Raw genomic sequence first — 21,564 nt, forward strand, 5'->3', positions numbered from 1 at the left:
GATTTTATGATGATTGCCTGGCCGTGAAAGTGTGAAGTGCAACATTTACTGTGAATTTTGAAACTGAGTTTCCCAAAATGCTGATGTGTGGACTTAAGAAATAAAACATTTGAGATAGAAATCAGCATGGGTGGTCATTAATGTTATGATCACTGTTGTGTCTATGCATTCAGCAATCAATTCTTCTCTATAAGAACAAGCTCGAGTAGATCAGATACAGGATGACGGGCACGCTGGTCATCTCCTTCCAGACTCGGCTGTCTGCGGTCATGGAAACTATTCTCAAGACCACCATGTACGAGATCACCAGGTTAGTGGAGGAGAGCTTCTTGGAGCAGATGGATCGAGGCAAACGAGAGGCGGAGGTGTTAAAACGAAGGCTGATCGTGTCGGAGGCCAAGCTGAGAGAACGGGAGAGGTTTAAGAGGGTGAGGTGTGTGGACTGTGGGCGGACAGCAGTGTCCAGGAGGAGGGTCCTACACAGAGGCCCCGAAACACAGAGCAGTGAGTAGAAACATTTGACTTCCCAAAGGACTTTCACCAGTTATGTAGTGCTTGTGCTTACGCGAGTCAATGATACATAAGAATGGCGTGTATTTTGGGATTTGTTTCATCATTTGTATGAAATGTTTATGCCATTTTTAATAATAATAATTTAATTAACTTACAAATGTCAAATGACTTTAAAGTACAAAAGTAATTTCCTCCAGTTTACAGACCTATTTCATGGTATTATATTTCTTATATTTGATATATTTACATACTTTTAAGGCATTAGGTGGCACCCTGATTGAGAACCACTGATCAAGGGGTGTTTCGTGATTTTCCTGTCACATGATTACAAAATGGCTTCCTTGTTTTTATTTATTTTTTATTAACATTTAGCAAGTAACAACAATTAACATTCATTCCATTAACATAATATAAATCTTAATGACATTTGAAATTAACAATGAGTAGAACAATTGACTTTGTACAAGGGACTTAGAGTATTGACATTGAAACAGAAAATACATAAAATTATTAAATAAGCAAACAAAATAAAAGAAATAAAAAGAAAGGCAAAAAAATAAATTTGCATCACTTTCGTTTTGACTCAAGTAGGGGGATAGAAAGATCTCATTGAAACATATTATCTCTGTTCACATGTGACTTTATAATCGTATTCAATATCTGGGATGTTTTAATTTTTAATTTTTTTATTTTTAAATTTACATAGGGAATCAGCGAGATTTTTTTAATTCAGAGCAAAATACAATCAAATTTGGTTTCGAAGCTGTAAATTTAGATTTGTGGATATGACCTTTTCCAAGCATGTACAGGATTTTCACTGCGTTATCTAAAATAACTGAACCAGCGTTAGAAAGCAAAAATAAGACAGTTTCTTCTGTAATATCAAAAAGGATGTAAAAATCAAAACTGAAATCACTGTCCATAATGAGACTGTGAAGGGACATCTTAAAAAAAAATGAAGCACAGATTCATTTTCAGATCCACAAAAAGAACATTCTGGTTGAATATCCATAAACTTACAGGGGTAAAAATTGTGAAGCATTTTAATATGAATTTCTTTAACCTTATTTGGTATCACAAAGTTATTATGAGCAGACCATATGTTACACAAAGATAAGGAAGGATACATCTGTTTGCATAAAGCCATTGCTTTAGGAGCAATACTGCTCATAGAGATTCATTTTTTTCTTATATGAATATTATTGCATTTTTTATTTAACAAATCAACTCCACCTATCATTAAACAGGGAGTTTCTTCCTTTAATTGAGAGTAATGTAATGATGATTTAATGGGATGTAGAAGCTTAGGTGATATACCATTAATTATCCTCAAACTCTATTCGAGTAACATTAATATTGTTTTCCTTAATTAATTTTTCAAAACTAATCAGATTTTCTGCAGGTCTGCATTTTGAAATAAATGAATTTAGAAAATTTTCTTTAGTATATCTGCATACATTGACATCATAATGAGGGTCTAAAATGGTCCTCTTGTCATTTTCGTGGTTTTCACATGACAACAAAGTGGTTTCCTGAGTGTTGGTTATGCTACACTTTCATTTAGTGGACATGTTTTTCAAATATAAAAAGAAAATGACAAAACGGTAATAAAAGAGACTGTCAGCATCTATTTTTTGTGCCATTTATTATTTAACATGAACTATGAATGAACAATACTTCTACGGCATTTATTAATCTTAGTTAATTTCAACATTTACGTACACATTATTGAAATCAAAAGTTGTATTTGTTTACATTAATTAATGCACTGTGAACTAACATGAACAAACAATGAATGACTGCATTTTTATTATCTAACATTAACAAAGATTAATAAATACTTTAATAGATGTATTGCTCATTGTTAGTTAATGTTAGTTAATACAATAACTAATATTTACAAATGAAACCTTATTGTAAAGTGCTACCATTTCTTTCAAGAATTTCAGCAGTTAAAAAAAAGAATGAAATTCATTTTTATTTTTATCAAATATATTTTATTTTTAACAATGTCACAATATTTCAGTATTTATGAAATGATTTATCCTTGCTCATAAAAAAAATGTTTTGTGTGTGTGTGTGTTTTTTTCAAGGTTTGGACAATCCAATTGTTAAGCAGGAAAATGCTTCTGACAGTAGCTGGAGTTGCAGTCCCAAGGGAAGTGCAAATCAGGAGAAGCCTTCAGCAACTCTGGAAACTAAACATAATGTGTGTATGCCATTGTTTTAATGGTAATATGTAGTGGCAGAGAAGACAAAAAGTATCTGGACAGTAGGTTGCCAAAGGGCATCTGAGTGAACTTGAGGGGAACTGATATCTTACACTGGTGGTACAAAGTTTGGAATAATTATGTTTTTTTTATGTTTTTGATTTTCTTTTTTTAAAGAAGTTTCTTCTGCTCACCAAGGCTGAATTTGTTTAATCACAAATACAGTAAAACAGTAAAGTTGTGAAATATTATTACATTTTAAAATAACTGTTTTCTATTTTAAAATGTAATTTATTCCTGAATTTTCAGCGCCGTTACTCTATTTATACTCTATTCATGTCACAGGATCCTTCAGAAATCATTCTAATATGCTGATTTGGTGCATATTCAAGAAACTATTATATTATTATTATTATCAATGTTGAGAGAAAAAAGAGAGAAATGAATACTCCTCAAAGATGCATTAAATTGATCAAAAGTGACAGTGAAGACATTTATAGTGTTACAAAAGCTTTAAATGCTTTGATAAATTGAATAAATGCAAATAAATGGTGTTTATTTAAACTTTCTATCCAACAAAGAATCCTCAAAAAAGTATAATATTTCCACAAATGTAATGCAGCACAACTGTTTTTCAACATTGATAATAATAAGAAATGTTTCTTAAAGACCAAATCAGCATATTAGAATGATTTCTAGGATCATGTGACACATGTGACTAATGAGTAATGATGATGAAAATTCATCACAGGATTAAATGACATTTGATTAAAATAGAAATAAAGCTATTATAAATTGTAATAACATATTAACATTTCACACTATTACTGTTTTTGCTGTATTTGTCATCATATAAATGCAGCCTTGCTGAGCATAATTCAATAAAATCTTATTTATTCCAAACTTTTGACCACCAGTGTACGTTCTCTAAAAAAATGTAATGAACTGAGAAAGGCATTTGTTTGCACATGCCATTTTTTTTTGTAATGCAATACAATTCACAGATTTTAAGTGTCCAAATACTGCAGTTTTCTAAGATGGTTACTATAGTTTTTGAGCGGTTTCTAATTCATGTGCACTTTGTCCATGACAGGCTGTTCAAGTGGGTGAGGATAATCCTGGAGGAGAAGTGAAAGAGGAAACAACAGAGCCTAGAGACACGCAAGCTTATCTAGTAATACACTCTCAAATACACAAACAAAAAGATCCTCAGAGCCGTGTGGAAGAGACCAATGGACTCCGCAATACAGATTCTGACCACAAACCAGGTGGACCGTCCTGCACCGAAAGACCGGGGGATGAGGATGAGGTCAGACACAGAACCCCCCCAAAATGGTTTGACTCTAAAACTGACCCTTCAGCACGGTCATCTGTTTCACAGCCAGACCCAGTCAGGACCTCCGTATCTTCAGAGTCTCCGGGTTTGAGACCCCAAGTAAGCAGCATCGACTCAGGCTCTGTTAAACAGGAAGTTATAGTGATGCTTCCACCAGACTGGGAGGAAATGGAGAGAATCGGGCCTCAGATGGTTTCTGCTCACAACAGTGCTAAGAAGACGCCGTTGGACCTTCAGCCTGGAGATCCTCTCACCGTTAGACCTCAAGTACAAGAGCGAGTCTCTTATCCCGCGCCTCCCGTCAAGGTTCACAGCCTTGCACCACAAGCCATGCAGCACCTCAGATCACCCGTTAGGAAAAACACGAAAATTGTTTTACATCCCAACGCGGTTGTGTCAGATCACAGCGCCAGTGATGTTAACCGAGCACAATCCATCTCCAAAGGCCTTCCTACTCCAAAACCCTCTCACGTCCGTCAGTATCCTGAAGGAGCCGCTACAGGGGAAAGAGGTTTCAGTACCGTGCATCCAGGAAGAAGTCTGCCGCAGATGGTCAGTGTGAGGGTTCAAGGGGACACGCGCCACCATTCGGCAAGGACAACGCACAATTGCAACCAGTGTGGGAAAGGCTTCTCTCATCTGTGTCACCTCAGAGCTCACCAACAGATTCACTCAGGAGACAGGCAGTTCTGCTGTACCATCTGTGGACGGAGTTTCACCAAACTGAGTAACCTGAAAGCCCACCGCAGGGTTCACACTGGCGAGAGACCTTACATCTGCTCAGACTGTGGGAAAAGGTTTACCCAGAAATGCAACTTGAAGAGACATCAGAGAATTCACTCTGAACCCTCACAGTCCAGTATATGACGAGCCGTGGAGCTGTAATAGTGCTAGAATCTGTGTTGCATTTCACATATTAGTTGATGCTGTTTCGCTAACTGGCTTAAATTATTTTTAATATCATGCGTCGTATTGAAAGCTGTACTACATCTAACTTTTCAAACATTGTTCTGAAAAATTTATTTTGCAGTGATGTGACTGGATCACTCAGGGGAAAATGCAGATTGTATCATATTCTATAAAAAGCAGAGGACTTTTCCACTCCCTCTTGATGTTACAGACTATTGAAGTAGGTGAGTTTGTCTCACAAATAAATGTCCAACTGTTTCACCCTAAGATCAAAAGAACATTTATGCAATTATATTTTCCTTAAAGACCTGAAAAATTATTCATTATTTTTTATTTCAGTATAAATTAAATTCAACAAAATACAACCATGGAATATACTTAGAATGGTACACATGTACATTAATATTTCAATTAGGTATGTATATACACAACCGTTCAGAAGATTGGGTAAGAATTGGGTCAGTAAGATATATTTTTTAAAGAGATTAATACCTTTTTTCAGCATGGATTCTTTAAATTGATCGAAAGTGACAGTAAAGACATTTATAATGTTTTTCTGTTTCATAGGTTTAATTTCTGTTTTATATTCAAAGAATAAAAAAGATTATCATGGTTTCCACAGAAATATTAAGCAGCACAACTATATTCAACATTGACAATAATAATAATGTTTCTTGAGCTGCAAATCAGCATAGAATGATTTCTGAAGAATCATGTGACACTGGAGTAATGATGCTGAAAAATCATCTGTGTCGTCACAGGAATAAATCCCATTTTAATATATATTAATAGAGCGTAAGAGACTTAACTTTTTTTCTTTTTTTTTTTATCTTGCCGACCCAAACTTTTGAATTGTAGGCTTGGGAGATATGTACTTAACTCTTTAAATAAAGGCAATGCAAATCAGTCAATAAATGCAAAAAGTATGATTTTTCTTTATTCTTTTTTTCTTTTGATTTTGGGGTGAAATATGACCCGGGCTGTTTCATCCATGCTTTAGAAATTTTCTCTGTTTGTTTAAAGTGTTTAATTAATTTCAAATTGGAGTTTTACAAGCCTAGAATAAGATGAATTAAACAACTACTCAATGTTAAATCATATCCCTTTGATTTGTTTGTATATTCAGATGTGTAGCATTAGCTCTTTCAAATGGTGCATATACTCATTATTGCAACAGCATTACTGTGTTTTTTACAAGATAGCCAGTAAACTTTGCTGAACTTGATGTGCATATGCTGCTGTGGGTTACATGTTCACATTTAGATGTCAATGCCGATGTTTTAGGTTCAAACCTATGCAGGGGTTTTCAGATTAATATTTTAAAATGTAGTGACGTGATATGGCTGCAGTATTCTTTAAAGTGTAAACAAAGAGTGACAGTATAGCTGGAACATGCACATACCATCCCATCTGTTTTTAGTTTAATATCTTTTGCTGATTAAATGCCACACACTGTGTTAAATTACACACTGATTAAACTCTTCCAGTAATGCATGCAAACAGACAATTGGTGATCCAGGTAAACCACAGTAAGCCATGTACATTACAACTCAATGACTGTAATTCAAATGATTTTTTTCTTTTTTTTCTGTGAAAATGACACATCTAAATAATGTTACATTTGAAATGGACCAAATGGCTAAACTGCAGGAAGTTCATGTCTCTATTTTAGTCATATATATGTTGTTTTGTAATGTTTGTCAACAAAATTAAATAGTTATCCAGCTCTTTGGTAGAGTACTAACATACAGTATGTACATGTGGTGTTCTCATTTTTTTACACTTATTTTTTTTATTATAACTGACACATTTTCCCATCCTAATGCACTTAAAGTAATAATCTGTGATTACAGCACATGACAAAACTTTAGGCCTGTGTAGGGCAAAGATGTGGCACTTTTTACTGTTTCTAAAAAAATTAAACGGAAGGAAATATTTTTATAAAATAACTATTTCTGGCAGAGAGTTATGGGAAATGTAGTTTGTGAAGGAATGACAATAGTCTGATGTGGTGGCTCTCAAAGGCACTCCAGCTGGTGACCGTTACAGGTACAAAACCTGGTGACTTTTGTGGCGCTTGCTATATGAACAACAAAAAGAAAAGAAAAATCATGGAGATGATTAGACAAGTCTAAACCGTCTTTACAAAAATAGTCACACTTGTGATAAAAAATTACCACCATAGGAAATCAATGGGAAATTCAAAAACAAACATACAATCTACAAATTATCCTTGACGAAATAGTCTTTCATCATAAGGGGTGTAACAATACAAAACTGCATCAATATGTATTGTGTATAATTCACCCAAAATGAATATTTCTGTGTGAGGAAAAATTCAAGTTTACAGAGTTTTAGTGTCCGTACTGCATTAAACTACTATACACAATGTTGAATATAATGTATAATAATGCAATGGGGGAATATTTGTGGGTCCTGATAATGCCAAATGTCTTTTGTTACCAGTAAAAAGTGTCCGACATTATTTTAAATGTATCTAGCCAGTGACAGAGTTTAAGCATGTTTGTCTAAATTATTCTGTATTTTCAACTTCAGAATCATCAATATTTTTATTCTGATGTCACCATTAAATTTAGCATTTTAATCAACAGTACATTTTTTGTTAACCTTTTACCATATGTCTTGAAGTATCGCAATAATATGGTATTGTGAGTTCAGTATCGTAATATGTATCGAATCGTGACGAGGGTATCGATACACCCCTATTGTACGTAATTATGTCTGAAAATATAAATATACAATGAACTAAATTATAAACGCAACACTTGTTTTTGCCCCCATATTTCATGAGCTGAACTCAAAGATCTAAGACTTTTTCTATGTATACAAAAGGCCTATTTCTCTCAAATATTGTTCACAAATCTGTCTAAATCTGTGTTAGTGAGCACTTCTCCTTTGCCGAGATAATCCATCCACCTCACAGGTGTGGCATATCAAGATGCTGATTAGACAGCATGATTATTGCACAGGTGTGCCTTAGGCTGGCCACAATAAAAGGCCACTCTAAAATGTGCAGTTTTACTGTATTGGGGGGTCCGGGGGAGACAATCAATGGCTGTGCGAAGTTGCTGGATATTGGTAGGACCTGGAACACGCTGTCGTATACGCCGATCCAGAGCATCCCAAACACATTCATTCATGCTGTCTGCAGGAATGTCCACCAGAGCTGTTGCCCGTGAATTGAATGTTAATTTTTCTACCATAAGCCGTCTCCAAAGGCGTTTCAGAGAATTTGGCAGTACATCCAACCGGCCTCACAACCGCAGACCACGTGTAAACACACCAGCCCAGGACCTCCACATACAGCATCTTCACCTCCAAGATCATCTGAGAATTTCTGCACAAACTGTCAGAAACCGTCTCAGGGAAGCTCATCTGCATGCTCGTCGTCCTCATCGGGGTCTCGACCTCACTGTACAGGGCAGATGGCAGACAGCGTGTATGGCGTCGTGTGGGTGAGCGGTTTGCTGATGTCAACGTTGTGGATCGAGTGGCCAATGGTGGCGGTGGGGTTATGGTATGGGCAGGCGTATGTTATGGACAACGAACACAGGTGCATTTTATTGATGGTGGATACCGTGACGAGATCCTGAGGCCCATTGTTGTGCCATTCATCCACGACCATCACCTCATGTTGCAGCATGATAATGCACGGCCCCATGTTGGAGGATCTGTACACAATTCCTGGAAGCTGAAAACATCCCAGTTCTTGCATGGCCAGCATACTCACCGGACATGTCACCCATTGAGCATGTTTGGGGTGCTCTGGATCGGCGTATACGACAGCGTGTTCCAGGTCCTGCCAATATCCAGCAACTTCGCACAGCCATTGATTGTCTCCCCCGGACCCCCCAATACAGTAAAACTGCACATTTTAGAGTGGCCTTTTATTGTGGCCAGCCTAAGGCACACCTGTGCAATAATCATGCTGTCTAATCAGCATCTTGATATGCCACACCTGTGAGGTGGATGGATTATCTCGGCAAAGGAGAAGTGCTCACTAACACAGATTTAGACAGATTTGTGAACAATATTTGAGAGAAATAGGCCTTTTAGAAAAAGTCTTAGATCTTTGAGTTCAGCTCGTGAAAAATGGGGGCAAAAACAAAAGTGATGCGTTTATCATTTTGTTCAGTGTATAAGGCTACACAAGCATCTAGTGATTGGCATCTGTGATTTTCTTTATTTCTTCCACCGGGTGGCATCAATCTGCCTTCTAAGCTTTGGATTTTAAATACCTTTGCTCTATTTTTAACCTTAAACTCTGTATTAATTGAAAACAATATGAAATATTTGTTCTAATGTTTCTATATTTTTTTATATGGAAATGGTGCAAAATCTAGAGGTGCATAATGTCTATGATACATGATACAAAGTACTAAAGAAAAAGTATTATAAAAAATATATTTAGTACATTAATTTTATTTTAAAACAAACGTTACACGTTGTTTTTGGTCAGTTTATAATTTCCAATAAATACTGCAATATTCCATAAAAATAAGAACAGTCAATTTTGGTGACTTTAATTACAGTAGACTAAAATAGAATAATGGCTTTTCATTGATTAATGAAGAGCCATTTAGGTAGCTAATCATAAAATAATAATAATAAAATATAATAATTTGCCCCTAGTTTCACAGACAAAAGTCCTAGACTAAAATTCATGTTTGAGCTGTTTTAACTCAAAGCAACTTGTCTTGCACTGACCTCTTACATGCCAAAAGATCAAGGCAAATTTGGTTTCTCGTGTCATCACCCCTTTAAAATATGTCAGTGCCATTGTTTTGTCTCAAGATGCACACCCGTATCGTGTTTTTCTAAGGTACGTTTATAAAAGCTCATGTCCTAATTGAACTAAGGCCTAATTCTGGCTTAATCCAAGCCCTGTCTGTGAAATCGGGCCATAAAATTTTACACAAAAATAAATGTGGTTCCCTCAGTACACATGTAGCATAGGATGAGTGGCATCTTCCAGTCCACTGGAGGGCAGTAACAGAAAACCTTCAACATTTTCTGCATCCGCTCAAGACGACTGTCAACTAAACGGTGATATTACTGCTGTAATAACGTATCTATTCACGTTATTTCGCGGTTTCCTCTGAGAAATCCGCTGTGCGAGGATCGTTTTTATAAGGTATTTACCTCCTGAATAGCGTGACTGTTATTATTTGCCTTTGTCCAGTTCATTTCTTTTACTTTTTACACAAAAGGCCCGAAGAGAGGGTGACTAGCGAGCTTATTTTATATAGAAAACCAAGTGAATATAAGCATATACAAATATACACGAATTTCTAATAACATAGTATTGGTATTATTGCCTTAATAATGTGATTGTATGCTGTATCATGCACGTGGCTGCACAAACAACAATAACAAATCGCCCACCTGGTGACAGAAACGGGAGAGGAAAAAAAAATGTTTTTGTTTTCGAACACGCAAACATGTTTTTTTAGCTGGTCATGATTGCAGTTATAACACATTTTTATAAGTCTTTATGCCTTTTCAGGGTGATTATTTTCATTGCATCAAGGCGACAGCAGGACGATGTCGGAGGCCCTTTTCCTCACATTCCAGTCTCAGCTCTCCGTTGTCATGGAGACCGTCCTCAAATCAGCCATGTTTGAAATAACTAGGCTGGTGGAAGACAGCTTCCTCGAGGAAGTGGGTCATCGTAAACAAGAGGTGGAAGTATTGAAACGAAGGCTACAGTTGTCTGAGAGTAAACTGAGGGAGAGGGAGAGGGAATGGGAACGGGGGAGGAAGATACGGTGCTCTGACTGCGGCCGAACAGGAGATTCCAGCAGCAGAGATGAGAGCCAGCCTGTAGAGACAGTCCGGGGTGAGTTAAGTTACAACTAGTGTTGTGGTTGTTAATTCAAAACTATTACAAATCCACTCATGCTCCATACATTTGCCATACTGCTTATCCTCTGTATGGTCGTGGGGAGGGCCGGAGACCATCTCGGGCTGAAGGCAAACAATTAAAAACCGTTTTTATTGATAGAAATAAAATAAGTTGAAGTAATAAAATTACTATTTATTCTCTAAAATTAAAATTGGTTAAAGTGAAATAAAAAAAAATTAAAAGCAAAAACAAGTAACAAAATTACTAAAACTAAAATATAAAGAAAGCAAATTCAGAATAAATACTAATAGTTTATAAATAATACTGAAATATCGCTGGTTACAACATATCTAAAACTTGACCAAATTGCACACGCACACTTAAATATATTAACACACGTCACCCACATACACATTCATATACATGTGTACATATAAATATTTAATAAATAATTCATATATATAACAGTGTGTACTGTAGTACTTTTTTCCATTTTCACCAGCAGGAGATAATAGGTGATTTTTAACACTTTTGTATTTGACATGATCACAGGATGTTTAAAGCTGCAGTCCGTAGCTTTTTTTGGGAGGAGAAAGAAGGAGTCTCGGCTAGTAGGCTGTATTGCGTGTGAGGATGTTGGAGGTGGAGATTTATAGCCTTTTCTCACAGCACTTGATATAATTAAACTTATCAATTTGATGGCGGATCCAGAAAGGTTCAAACGACAATCACCAGTGACAACAGATTCACCCACTGTAAAATGCAAAAGACTTCGTTCGGACTTCGGAGCGGCTACAAAAAAAAAGAGACTGCAACCGGACCCATGCGAAAACAAGGATACATATCGGAAGGACATTACATGTAGTCACGCAATGCTGACGTTGTTAACATTAACAATTTGAGAACAAAGTATAATTTGCGCGGTTTTGCGTGATATGATAAGCGATTGTTAGATTTAATCAGCGCGATTTACTGCAATGTCAGAACCAGAACAAAAGTAGATGTTACTTACTTGTTCAGATGACATTTTCCGGTGAAAATTATTATGTTGAATGGTCATACTTCCAAAAAGAATAATCTGTGATTCTGAATGACAGTATCCACACCGGCGCGGTGACTGACAGCTGCACACTCTCCTCAAACATTGTGTTCATCCGCGCTGTGCCGTGTCGAACTACAACTCACGTAAAGTTGATAATTCCGCCAATAACTGCAATTGCAGATTTCGAACAGAGATGGCGACAAAGAGGAAAAACTGCGGACTGCAGCTTTAAGAGAAGATTTTCGTCCTGAGTTACAAAATACTTTCTTTACACACAGGATGACAGTTCTGTCTTGCAAAAAAAAAAAAACAGTATTCTTTAATTGATTAGGAATTAATAATTGTTAAGAAAATCAGATGTCATTATATCTTCTTCATATTATCAAATACTTTTTGTGCTGTTCTTTAATTTTGTATCTGTTCTTCTGGTGCAGGAGCAAATGCCCTTTGTTTAGGCCTAAGCCTGAGAGATCAGTCTACCAATCAGCCTACGTTGACAGAAGAAATGTGGAGTACAAGACAACGCCTTGAGTCTAACAAACAAACAACAACAACAAATTCACACTCTAAAGAGAAGAACGATGTACACCGGCATAGTGCAAAAGAGATCATCACACCTAACTCCAGTGCACCAATTCCTCAGGATTTTCTGCAGAGGCTTCTGGGAAATTCAGCAATCCAGAGCGAGTCCACTAGTGTCTTCAAAGCCAAAGGGAATGATTTAGACCAATCCGAAAAGGACTTTACACTTGATAAGGAAATGGACTCAAACCACTCAAGAGTGATACAAAGCCCTTCGGCTCAGGATGCTTATGAGGATTTGCCATCGTCTTCACCAAACGATAGAGTAAAATCAGAGACAGAGCTGGATCTTCTATCTGTCAAGGAAGAGGAAGAGATGGTTCCAGTGTGGGATAGCGTCAACAGAGATGACGGTTGCCATGCAGAAATGTCTGATCCGAGTCAGGGAGAGCTCAGAGGATCTTGTGATCAGGAGGAGATACAGGTAGAAAGCTTTCCAGGTCTAAACTCTCTCGACATGCCAGACGCCACCTCATATTTCACACCTTATTCAGTGAACACATTGGCACATCAAGGTATTAGGGCACAATATAATCATTTATGCACGACAGAGCTGATGCTATCTAGCGTACCAGAGAGGTCAAATTCATTTGTCAAACCAGAAAATGAACAGAGTTATCCTGGTTCAGAAAGTTCTGTCCGCTATTCCCACAATGATGTTTGTCCAGGCGAGAAAACAGTCAGTCACGCGCAATACCCAAAGTGTTTCTCCCAGGACAAACATGGGACGCCCGAACAGATCCATGAGGGAAGACCCCACCATTGCCTCCAATGTGGGAAAATGTTTGCGAGAGCATGTGACCTCAAGGCTCATGCGCAGACCCACAAGGGCAAGAAACCTCTGAGCTGTTCAATGTGTGAGCAGACGTTTGCGTACAACTTCGAGCTCAAGGTTCACCAGCGAAACCACTCGGGAGAGCGACCTCACGTCTGTCCGCACTGCGGCAAGGCCTTCGCTCGGATGAGCAACTTCAGGCAGCATCAGAACATCCACACGCGGGAGAAACTCTTCAGCTGCACTCAATGCGGGATGCGATTCAATCGAGCCACCAACCTGCGAGTTCACATCAGACGACACAGCCACGCTGGGAAGTCTTGCAATTGCCCTTATTGTGGAAAGAGCTATCTGAATCCCAGGCAAATGAAGACTCATTTATTGAAAGCCCATGGGAGAGGAGGGAAATAAGTGTATCTAATTTTCACTCGTTTTTTGATCGATTCATGTTTACATACTATAAATGGTCTGCACTGTTAGAACTCAAGAAGACCTCAAAGGACCCGCCGTCCCATCATTGCCACCTTAAAGACAACTGAACAGGACCTGGACAGATTGTTATGCATGGAATCATTTTAACTTTGCATTACAGAAAGACAAGGAAACTTAGGTTTCCTTATAGATCTAAATACATTTTACAATACAGATTTACTCCCAAAGGAATTGTGCTGTTGTGCGATTAATGTGTAATAGCTGGTATAGAATATGTATTTGATGTTTTTATGTATTCCCTCCAACAACAGTAAAGATGCAGCATATCCTCTCTCCTAAGAATGTTTGTGGATCTTTTTAACTTAAGAATTTATAATTTCACTAAAAAGATACCCCGGCCTTCACTTAAATTGTGTTATGTCCCTGTCGTTTCAACTTCGTTTCATGGCATTTTGTTGGAAAAAGTAAATGAACCATCAGATGTAGCGACTGGTAACACGTCTATCTCACCTCAGCAAGTCGGTCAGTCCAAAAATGCTCCATTTCCTTTACTTTAGTCTTCTATTCAGACTTCAAGTCTTCTTTACAGTGTTTTCTATTTTGTATTTATTTGCTGTGGATTTGATGAACACTGATGTTGGACAATGCAAGACTTCCTCCTCCTTAGCCATTTCCACAAGAGTTCTGTGATCTCCTGCAGCATTGTGTCTTGATGCCTGCCTCTCCTGGAGTGATTGTAATCGGACAACCATTAACCCCTACACACAGGTCATTATCTGATGGATTTGTATACTTTTTCCCAACAAAATCAGTCAATTATTCTAGCAAGACTTGTTCAGAATATTTAATTTGTTATTTGATACTTTTTATTGTTCCTTCTGACTTCAGGCAGACTTTCAGCACTCCATATGAAATATAATTTCAAATGAAATTTGTGTTGCAGACTTCACTTCATGTCTATTATGATAAACAAGCACACTACATACAGAACATAAACAGAATCAACTAATGTTAACTATATTTATGAGCAGAATATTGTATAGAAATGCTTCTAAATGCATCCAAACTGTGGTTTGCTAATTTGTTGTTGTGTATGTTTTAGATTGGCCGAAGGTTTGCAGAACACCCTTCCACAGAACAAGGAAATTCCCTCCCCGTAAACAGGCAAAGGACATTCAGCGTAAGAAATTATACAGAATGAATTTGAAATAATTTTTAGGCTTTTGAACGCTCATCAATTGACCAAGTTTATTTGTTTTTTGTGTCTTCAACAGCTTGTGGCCAGGGAGATCCTGACTCAGTTTCAGGTGTGGCAGAAGGCTTGCTATAGCAGGAACATAGATTGGGGCCCGATTACAGCGAAGGTTCAGTTCTCTTCATTTGTTCGATTTCGATTAATGAAATGTATGCAGAAAAGGGCATGTTTTTGAGAGTGATTATACATCTTTGTTGTTTACACTTGAACAGATCATATCTGCACTGCCGCAGTTGTATGGGCGGGAGGCAGAGGTGATTGTAAGATGTACTAAGATGCTACACAACCGCAGGGATTACCTTCGAAGGAGGGCAAAGGTTAGACAGAGTTCATAGGTTTAAAGATTTAATCTCATCATTTCACAACCTTATTGCTTGTATGATGATAAATCATACATATTAAGTCATCATGTATATGGCACATAATTGTGTGAATGAAGGCAATTTTCCATAGGGCTTCACAATTTGATCTGCTGTATGATAAACAAATAACATTATATTGCTTATCATGGATGAAAGCAAATTATTTTAACATTTGTCAACTAAAATTTTTTTTTTTTTTTTAAATGTACATGATATGTTTAACATAACACATGTAGATAAAATAATATGAATAATTATTTCAAATGTATTTGCATAGGTGTTCTGAAAATCCACTAGCGCAGGATGATCTATCCAGACAATATTTTAAGTTGTTTATGCTTGTCTGCACTGACAGTGCACAATGTAATTTAATCGATTGAATGGACAATATATATTGAAAAACAAAAACAAATTGTGCCACATCCTGCACAATGTTAAATGTGAAGGCTATAAAAAACGCTGATAATGAATTTGTATTGAATTTATTAAATATATTATGTTCACAAAAACGTTTTATAATATAAAATTATTATAAGACAGAAAAGTTTCACTGGAACAAGCACATTGACTCCTCTGATCTTGTTAACACTTTCACAAATGTCTTTTAAATCTAAGAGGCATCCTACATAATTTACACCACAACAGCTTTAGTTAAAGGTGCTGTGTGTGTATATATATATAATTTTTTTTTTTACTGTACTAAAGCATACAAATTTTTGTAGATATTTAGGAAACATGCTAAGTTAACATACTTGTTTCTCTGAAAAACAGCTACAGCCAGTTATTCTACTTTAAGAGTGTCAGACTGTCTGTTTTTGTTATGGTTTGTGTGATCACTGCCAATTTACCCAATAGAGGGAATGCATTGATGTCACGTGTCCCACGTGAACACGCCCCCTCAGCTGGACTGAGTGGCAAAAGAGCTGCTGCGTGACTGGATTTAATAGGGGAAACTGCGGAAACGAGAGTAAAACAAACGATGTTTGGACTCGATATAAGTGTTCCTTACAATTTAGGCCTACCAAAGATCCAGTGATCCATATTGACACGCAACCATTGTGTTTCCTGACATTTGTGTGCCTGATTTCGACGCCGGGGAAATACGTGAAGCAAATTTGCCTGTGAACGCTTTATATAAATACAATATAGGTAGGTCTAAATCCAGGTGATCACTCATATCAATGTTATATATAGGCTATAATCATATCGTCCAGCCCTAAAACTTGTAGCCTATAGTTTTTTTTTTGTCATGACAACGCATGTGGTCATGTAAACACGGGAAACCCGTTTTCTTTTACACTGGTAGTTTTTTGCCTCTTACTCGGATTTCGCATTATGTAAACGCATTAACCTGCTTTCTGCTTTTTTTTCTCATCTCGTGCAGCAGAAGTAGAAGTGGTTCAGTCAAAACGCTGCATCTGTAACTGCATGACATGAGAGAATATACGAGCTGTAAGTTTCCCGCTGACATGTTGCAAGCTTTATTTAACATCAACCGACAAAACAAATGAAGTCAGATACGCAAATGATTGTTTTGTCGTCACACGGTCATGGCCTGATTTATTAATAAAGTCATGTAAACACGGTTTACTTGTGTTGTCATGGTTACTGGTTTGCATGTAAACGGGAAACTGGTTATTTCAATAAGCTGATATATGTGAGTTATCATCTTACTGGTGTGCATGTAAACGTGCTCAATGATAACTGCAAATCCACTTTTCTCTGGAGTCAAGTTGATTCTATGAATTGCATCGATCCATTTGCTTCTCTGTTCTGTAGCTTTTGGCAGTCTGTAAAAATATACCTCAGATTTCTTGTGAAATGTAGTTGTACAGTCAATCGCAAAGCTCTTTCCCATTTTAGATGTGTTTTTTGTGTTTTTCACGGCATTCACGCTGAAAACCAATGCTGCCGCTCAGTCTTTTTGCCACTCGAGTGGGCGTGACCGCAATCACTCCAGCTGACGGTGACGTCATACGCATTCCCTCTATAATATTTTGACACCCTGGGTCGCCAGTGGGCGGACAACGAAGCAGCCATTGACGCAAGCAAACGAACTGGGTCAGAGATCGCAAATTCTACATTAAATAAAAAGTATTGCCATTTATCTAAAAAGCTCTATAAGGCATATTTAAACGCATATACATTAGCTGATCAAAAGCTCTTCGCCTTCCATTGTAAATTGCACTTGCTCCTGTTGTGTGTCTTCAATCTGGCAACCCGCGTGAACGTTGAGCCTGAGGAGGAGGGTGCGGGGCAAATAACTCCAGTACCCATTTCAACCACTATCTGTCAATATTACATACTGCACCTTTAAATATTGTCAACATAATTATCACTGCCTGACTGTTAGAGAGGGTTTTCAGTCTCTGCAGACTGTAGCACAATGACGTAGTTCATATAATCCACTACATAGTGAATTTGGTTGACATATAGTCAAGGTTTTTAAGCAAATGCGCCATAGAGGATTTCGATGATACACTGGATGTCTTTAATGTGCATCATTTGTCACTATACTCCATGACAAGGATGGACTCAACACCAAGAAGTGAGACCGTAAGTGAAATTAGCATAATTTATGTTGTCATTATGTTGTCAATTAATTTTGTTGACACTTGCATTTTACATTAGCCCTTTTGAAACGGAATCATTATTTTCCTATCATCACGCTGGGTTCTCGTGACCCTTATACTGCGCATGTAAGAATAATTATAATAATTCATTTTAATAGGTTGTCAAGGGCAACTTTAGTGACAAAGTCAAGTGTCAAGCTCAAGCTGTAATCGTGATTATAACAAATTGTTAATATTCACCAAAAAAAATGTTGAATGAAGTTAACCATTATTTCATTGTAAATATCCATTTCTAGGTGCATATTACCATCCTTAAAAAAGGAGAAATGCCCTGCATCTCTAAGTGCACTCGGTGTTGTGACGAGTATCACTGCCCATTTTGTGAGACCTGGGTCTACAAGCCAAGAGGGTTAGGGAGCGTTGTTAACCACGTCCAGAATCATCTGAAGTTGGCTGTCCAGCTTCATGGTGTGTATAGTGCTTCCACATCCATTCAAATGATTCTGTCAAGGCATATCAATTCACACTTGTTTTACTTTTTTCAGATTTCACTATTATCAAGTGTAACTTGAAATGCAGGGAAAATGCACATTTTCATTGCTGCTACTGCTCTGCCACCATTCTGCGGAAAGCACAATTACAGATTCATCTCTCAAACTGCATCCAGAAGTTAAATGCTGAGGAGGAATTTGAAGAAAACTGCTCACTTGATGGAAGTCCTAAACATGAGTAGTTTTTTTTTGTTATTTTTGTATTCTTTTATTTCAGTTTTTTTCACTAGTTCATAGATTGTTTCTCAAGTTATTGTTTCCCTGTTGGTTACAGGTTATTCGGAATTGTGGAATTTGATGGATGAAGCTCTATGGAAATAAACATTTTTAAAAAAAGTATCTGGTGGTTCTTTCAGAACTGTGAAGTGCTGTGTAAGATCTGAAACATCTATTTTTACTACACTTATTTTTTTATTTCACCACTAGTGAGACAAAATAATTATTATAAAGCTTAGCTTTTGACATGGTTATATCCATGGATTTCTTCAATAAACTGATAATACAATATATTGACGAGCATGGTCTTGTGGAGATAAAATTCTAAACATTGCATATTAAACATTTTATATAAACACTGAACACATGAAAGTTCTGACAAACTTGAATTTAAAAACAGCTTGACATAACATTACTTGACTGGTTGCTTATGTAACAGCTTTATAAACTTGAAAAAGTGTGCACATGCATATTAAAAGTGTTGCCAAAATCCATGATGTAGTGGGTTATATTTACAAGTAACTATATGTCATCATGCTAAAGACTGCAGCAAGAAGAGTTTTTGGGTTAACAGGGTCAGTTCAATAGTTTGGGATCGGTAAGATTTGTATTTTTGTTATTTTAAAGGAATTTTTAATTTAGGAACTTTTATTCAGCTTGGATGCATTAAATTGATCAGTACAGACATTATCATTATATATTTCTATATCGAATACGTGCTGTTTTAGTTTTTTTTTTTTTTAGCTTTCTATTCATCCAAGAATCTTGAAAAAACTTTTTCACAAAAAATTAAGCAGCAAAATGTTTTCAACCTTGATAATAATAATCCTCCTTCAGCACCCACTCAGCATATTAGAATGATTTCTGAATGATCATGTTTTATGAATGATTTCTGAATGTGCATATTAGAATGATTTCTGAATGATCATGTGTTTTCTGAATGATTTCTGAATGATCATGTGACACTGAAAACTGGAGTAATGGCTGCTGAAAATTCAGCTTTGTCATTTTATGAAAATAGAAAGAAAGCCATTTTAAATTTTACTAATATTTCACAGTATTAGTTACTGTTTATACTGCAAAATGCAGCCTCGGTGAAAACATTAAAATTGCTTTCAACATTACTTTAAAAAACATTTAAAAAATCTTACCAAACCCAAACTTTTGAACATTAGTGTACATTCAATAAAGACAGACAGTATATTTGTTGCTAAGAACTGCATCAGCTCTTTTATTTCATTAGTCATTTAAATAGGCAAATGGTGCTTGATTACACTTCAAGTCAACAGGGCCATTGGGTCTTTTAACACCCACTGTGAAATGCGGCCTGACTTGCTCTTATTCTTGCATATGTATATGAAACATACAACTGAAAATCTGCTAGAGTGAAACTACTTTTGTCTGTTGACCAAACAGACTCTTCACACATTCCTGTAAAGCAGACATAACGGAGCGATGCATTTTCTGTTTTATAATCACAGCTGTTTGTGGTGTAATACAAAGCCATTATTACAAGCTTTACAATGCCCAGTTGCAAATGTTACATTTGAAAATAAAATGATGTGAAACAGTATTTTAAGATGTTCTCTTTTTCTTTTGCTACAGGAAACTGCTGTGGAAAGAAATCTTTTACCTATGGGTCAGAGATATCTTGTACAACTTCAAAGAGGTGATGTTCAAAATGTACAATTTTGAATAAAATATAGTTATGTGTGACATTGTGCTCTGTTGTTTTTGTGTGCAGTTTGATATGTTTTCTTTAACAAAGGGATACAGTCGTCAGACAGGATTTTGTAACATTCATGGAAACTCGTGTTTGGGAAAGGACTGCACATATGAGACAGGATTGAAGAGCGATGATTGAGGAGAATTGTTAAAAAAATAGATGGGGTGAATTAAAATTTTATTTGGTCATGATGATTATTCCGTTAAATCCCGAAGTTCACTGATAAACACGAAACACCCAATGAAACATGACTCGCTCGACTCAACAATATAATTGCATAGAAATGTTTTTTTTTTTTTTTTTTTACACAAGTTTACCTATTTTCCTACGTACTCAAATGGGTTGCTTTATTGATTCTATTTTTGTCTACATTAACCAAAAGGTTTGTTTCGACACATGCCACATATAATAAAGGTAAAAATGAATTTGTCCGGGATTTTGTGGAATCAGCTCCCATCGATGTTTGTTTCCCGTCGGCCCGTTATGCGGTTACGCTTCACATTCCACGCAGCGACTGTGGGAGTCAGAGGGTCTGTCTCGGGCAAAATCTTGGATTTTTATCAAAGGTAAGTTGCTCTCTTATGGAGCATTGAGAATATACATGTTTTACTTGTGGTTTTCGTTTCCAGAATTTGCATGATTACATGATTCCCGCTTCATACTGTTGATGAGGTGAAGAGAGCATGCAGCTTTTCTTGTAACGGTGAAAGTTATTAATGAAAAGATCGTCACCACTTTATCTTGGTTAGCTTACAGAGAGCGTGAGATATTTGACCCGAATGAATCTTTTTCTTAGGTAACTTTTTGAGAGAAATCAGTTTTTCTCGTCATTAGCTTGCTTGCTTTAGCAGACCTGTCCCTTTAAACGCGAGAAATGCCCCAGTCCACGTTTTTCCCCCCACATTACAGGTCATGTCCAACTGAAACCATCAAATTATTACATAGGCACTCTGCAATAAGAAGTAAAGAAACAGAAGCATCTAAACGCGATACAAAAACTTATTTTGTCGCTAAATCTCTGTAAATATTTTAAACTATATGTGATTTATTAAATATATACTTTTTATGTCCTCACCCTCATGTCGTTCCAAGCTTGTAGGGCTTGCTTTTTTCTGCATAACACAAAAGATATTTTGAAGAATGTTGGGTAACCAAAGAGTTTCGTGTGGACTATCCCTTTAACATTAAGTTTACCTCTAAACACTACTTATAATAG

The 21,564-nt window shown here is 36.7% G+C and overlaps 2 protein-coding genes across 2 annotated transcripts; both read left to right on the plus strand.

Moving 5' to 3' along the window:
• Window positions 1–13,807, plus strand: si:ch73-109d9.3 (zinc finger protein 423). Its single transcript, XM_056236852.1, has 5 exons — window positions 1–504; window positions 2,607–2,722; window positions 3,817–4,918; window positions 10,499–10,828; window positions 12,311–13,807. The coding sequence occupies exons 1-5, from the start codon at window positions 222–224 to the stop codon at window positions 13,642–13,644; spliced, it is 3,165 nt and encodes a 1,054-aa protein (XP_056092827.1). The 5' UTR covers window positions 1–221; the 3' UTR covers window positions 13,645–13,807.
• A 570-nt stretch (window positions 13,808–14,377) lies between these two features.
• Window positions 14,378–18,632, plus strand: LOC130072011 (TRMT1-like protein). The gene is made up of 6 exons (XM_056236883.1): window positions 14,378–14,433; window positions 14,768–14,845; window positions 14,940–15,029; window positions 15,133–15,237; window positions 18,152–18,323; window positions 18,401–18,632. Exons 4-6 carry the CDS (start codon window positions 15,196–15,198, stop codon window positions 18,586–18,588), a joined length of 402 nt encoding a protein of 133 aa, XP_056092858.1. The 5' UTR covers window positions 14,378–14,433; window positions 14,768–14,845; window positions 14,940–15,029; window positions 15,133–15,195; the 3' UTR covers window positions 18,589–18,632.
• Window positions 18,633–21,564: the final 2,932 nt, after the last annotated feature.

Source organism: Rhinichthys klamathensis, unplaced genomic scaffold (genome assembly GCF_029890125.1).
Source record: "Rhinichthys klamathensis goyatoka isolate OS25496 unplaced genomic scaffold, OSU_Roscu_1.1 h1tg000469l_1, whole genome shotgun sequence".
In the NCBI taxonomy this organism is placed as follows: domain Eukaryota; kingdom Metazoa; phylum Chordata; class Actinopteri; order Cypriniformes; family Leuciscidae; genus Rhinichthys; species Rhinichthys klamathensis.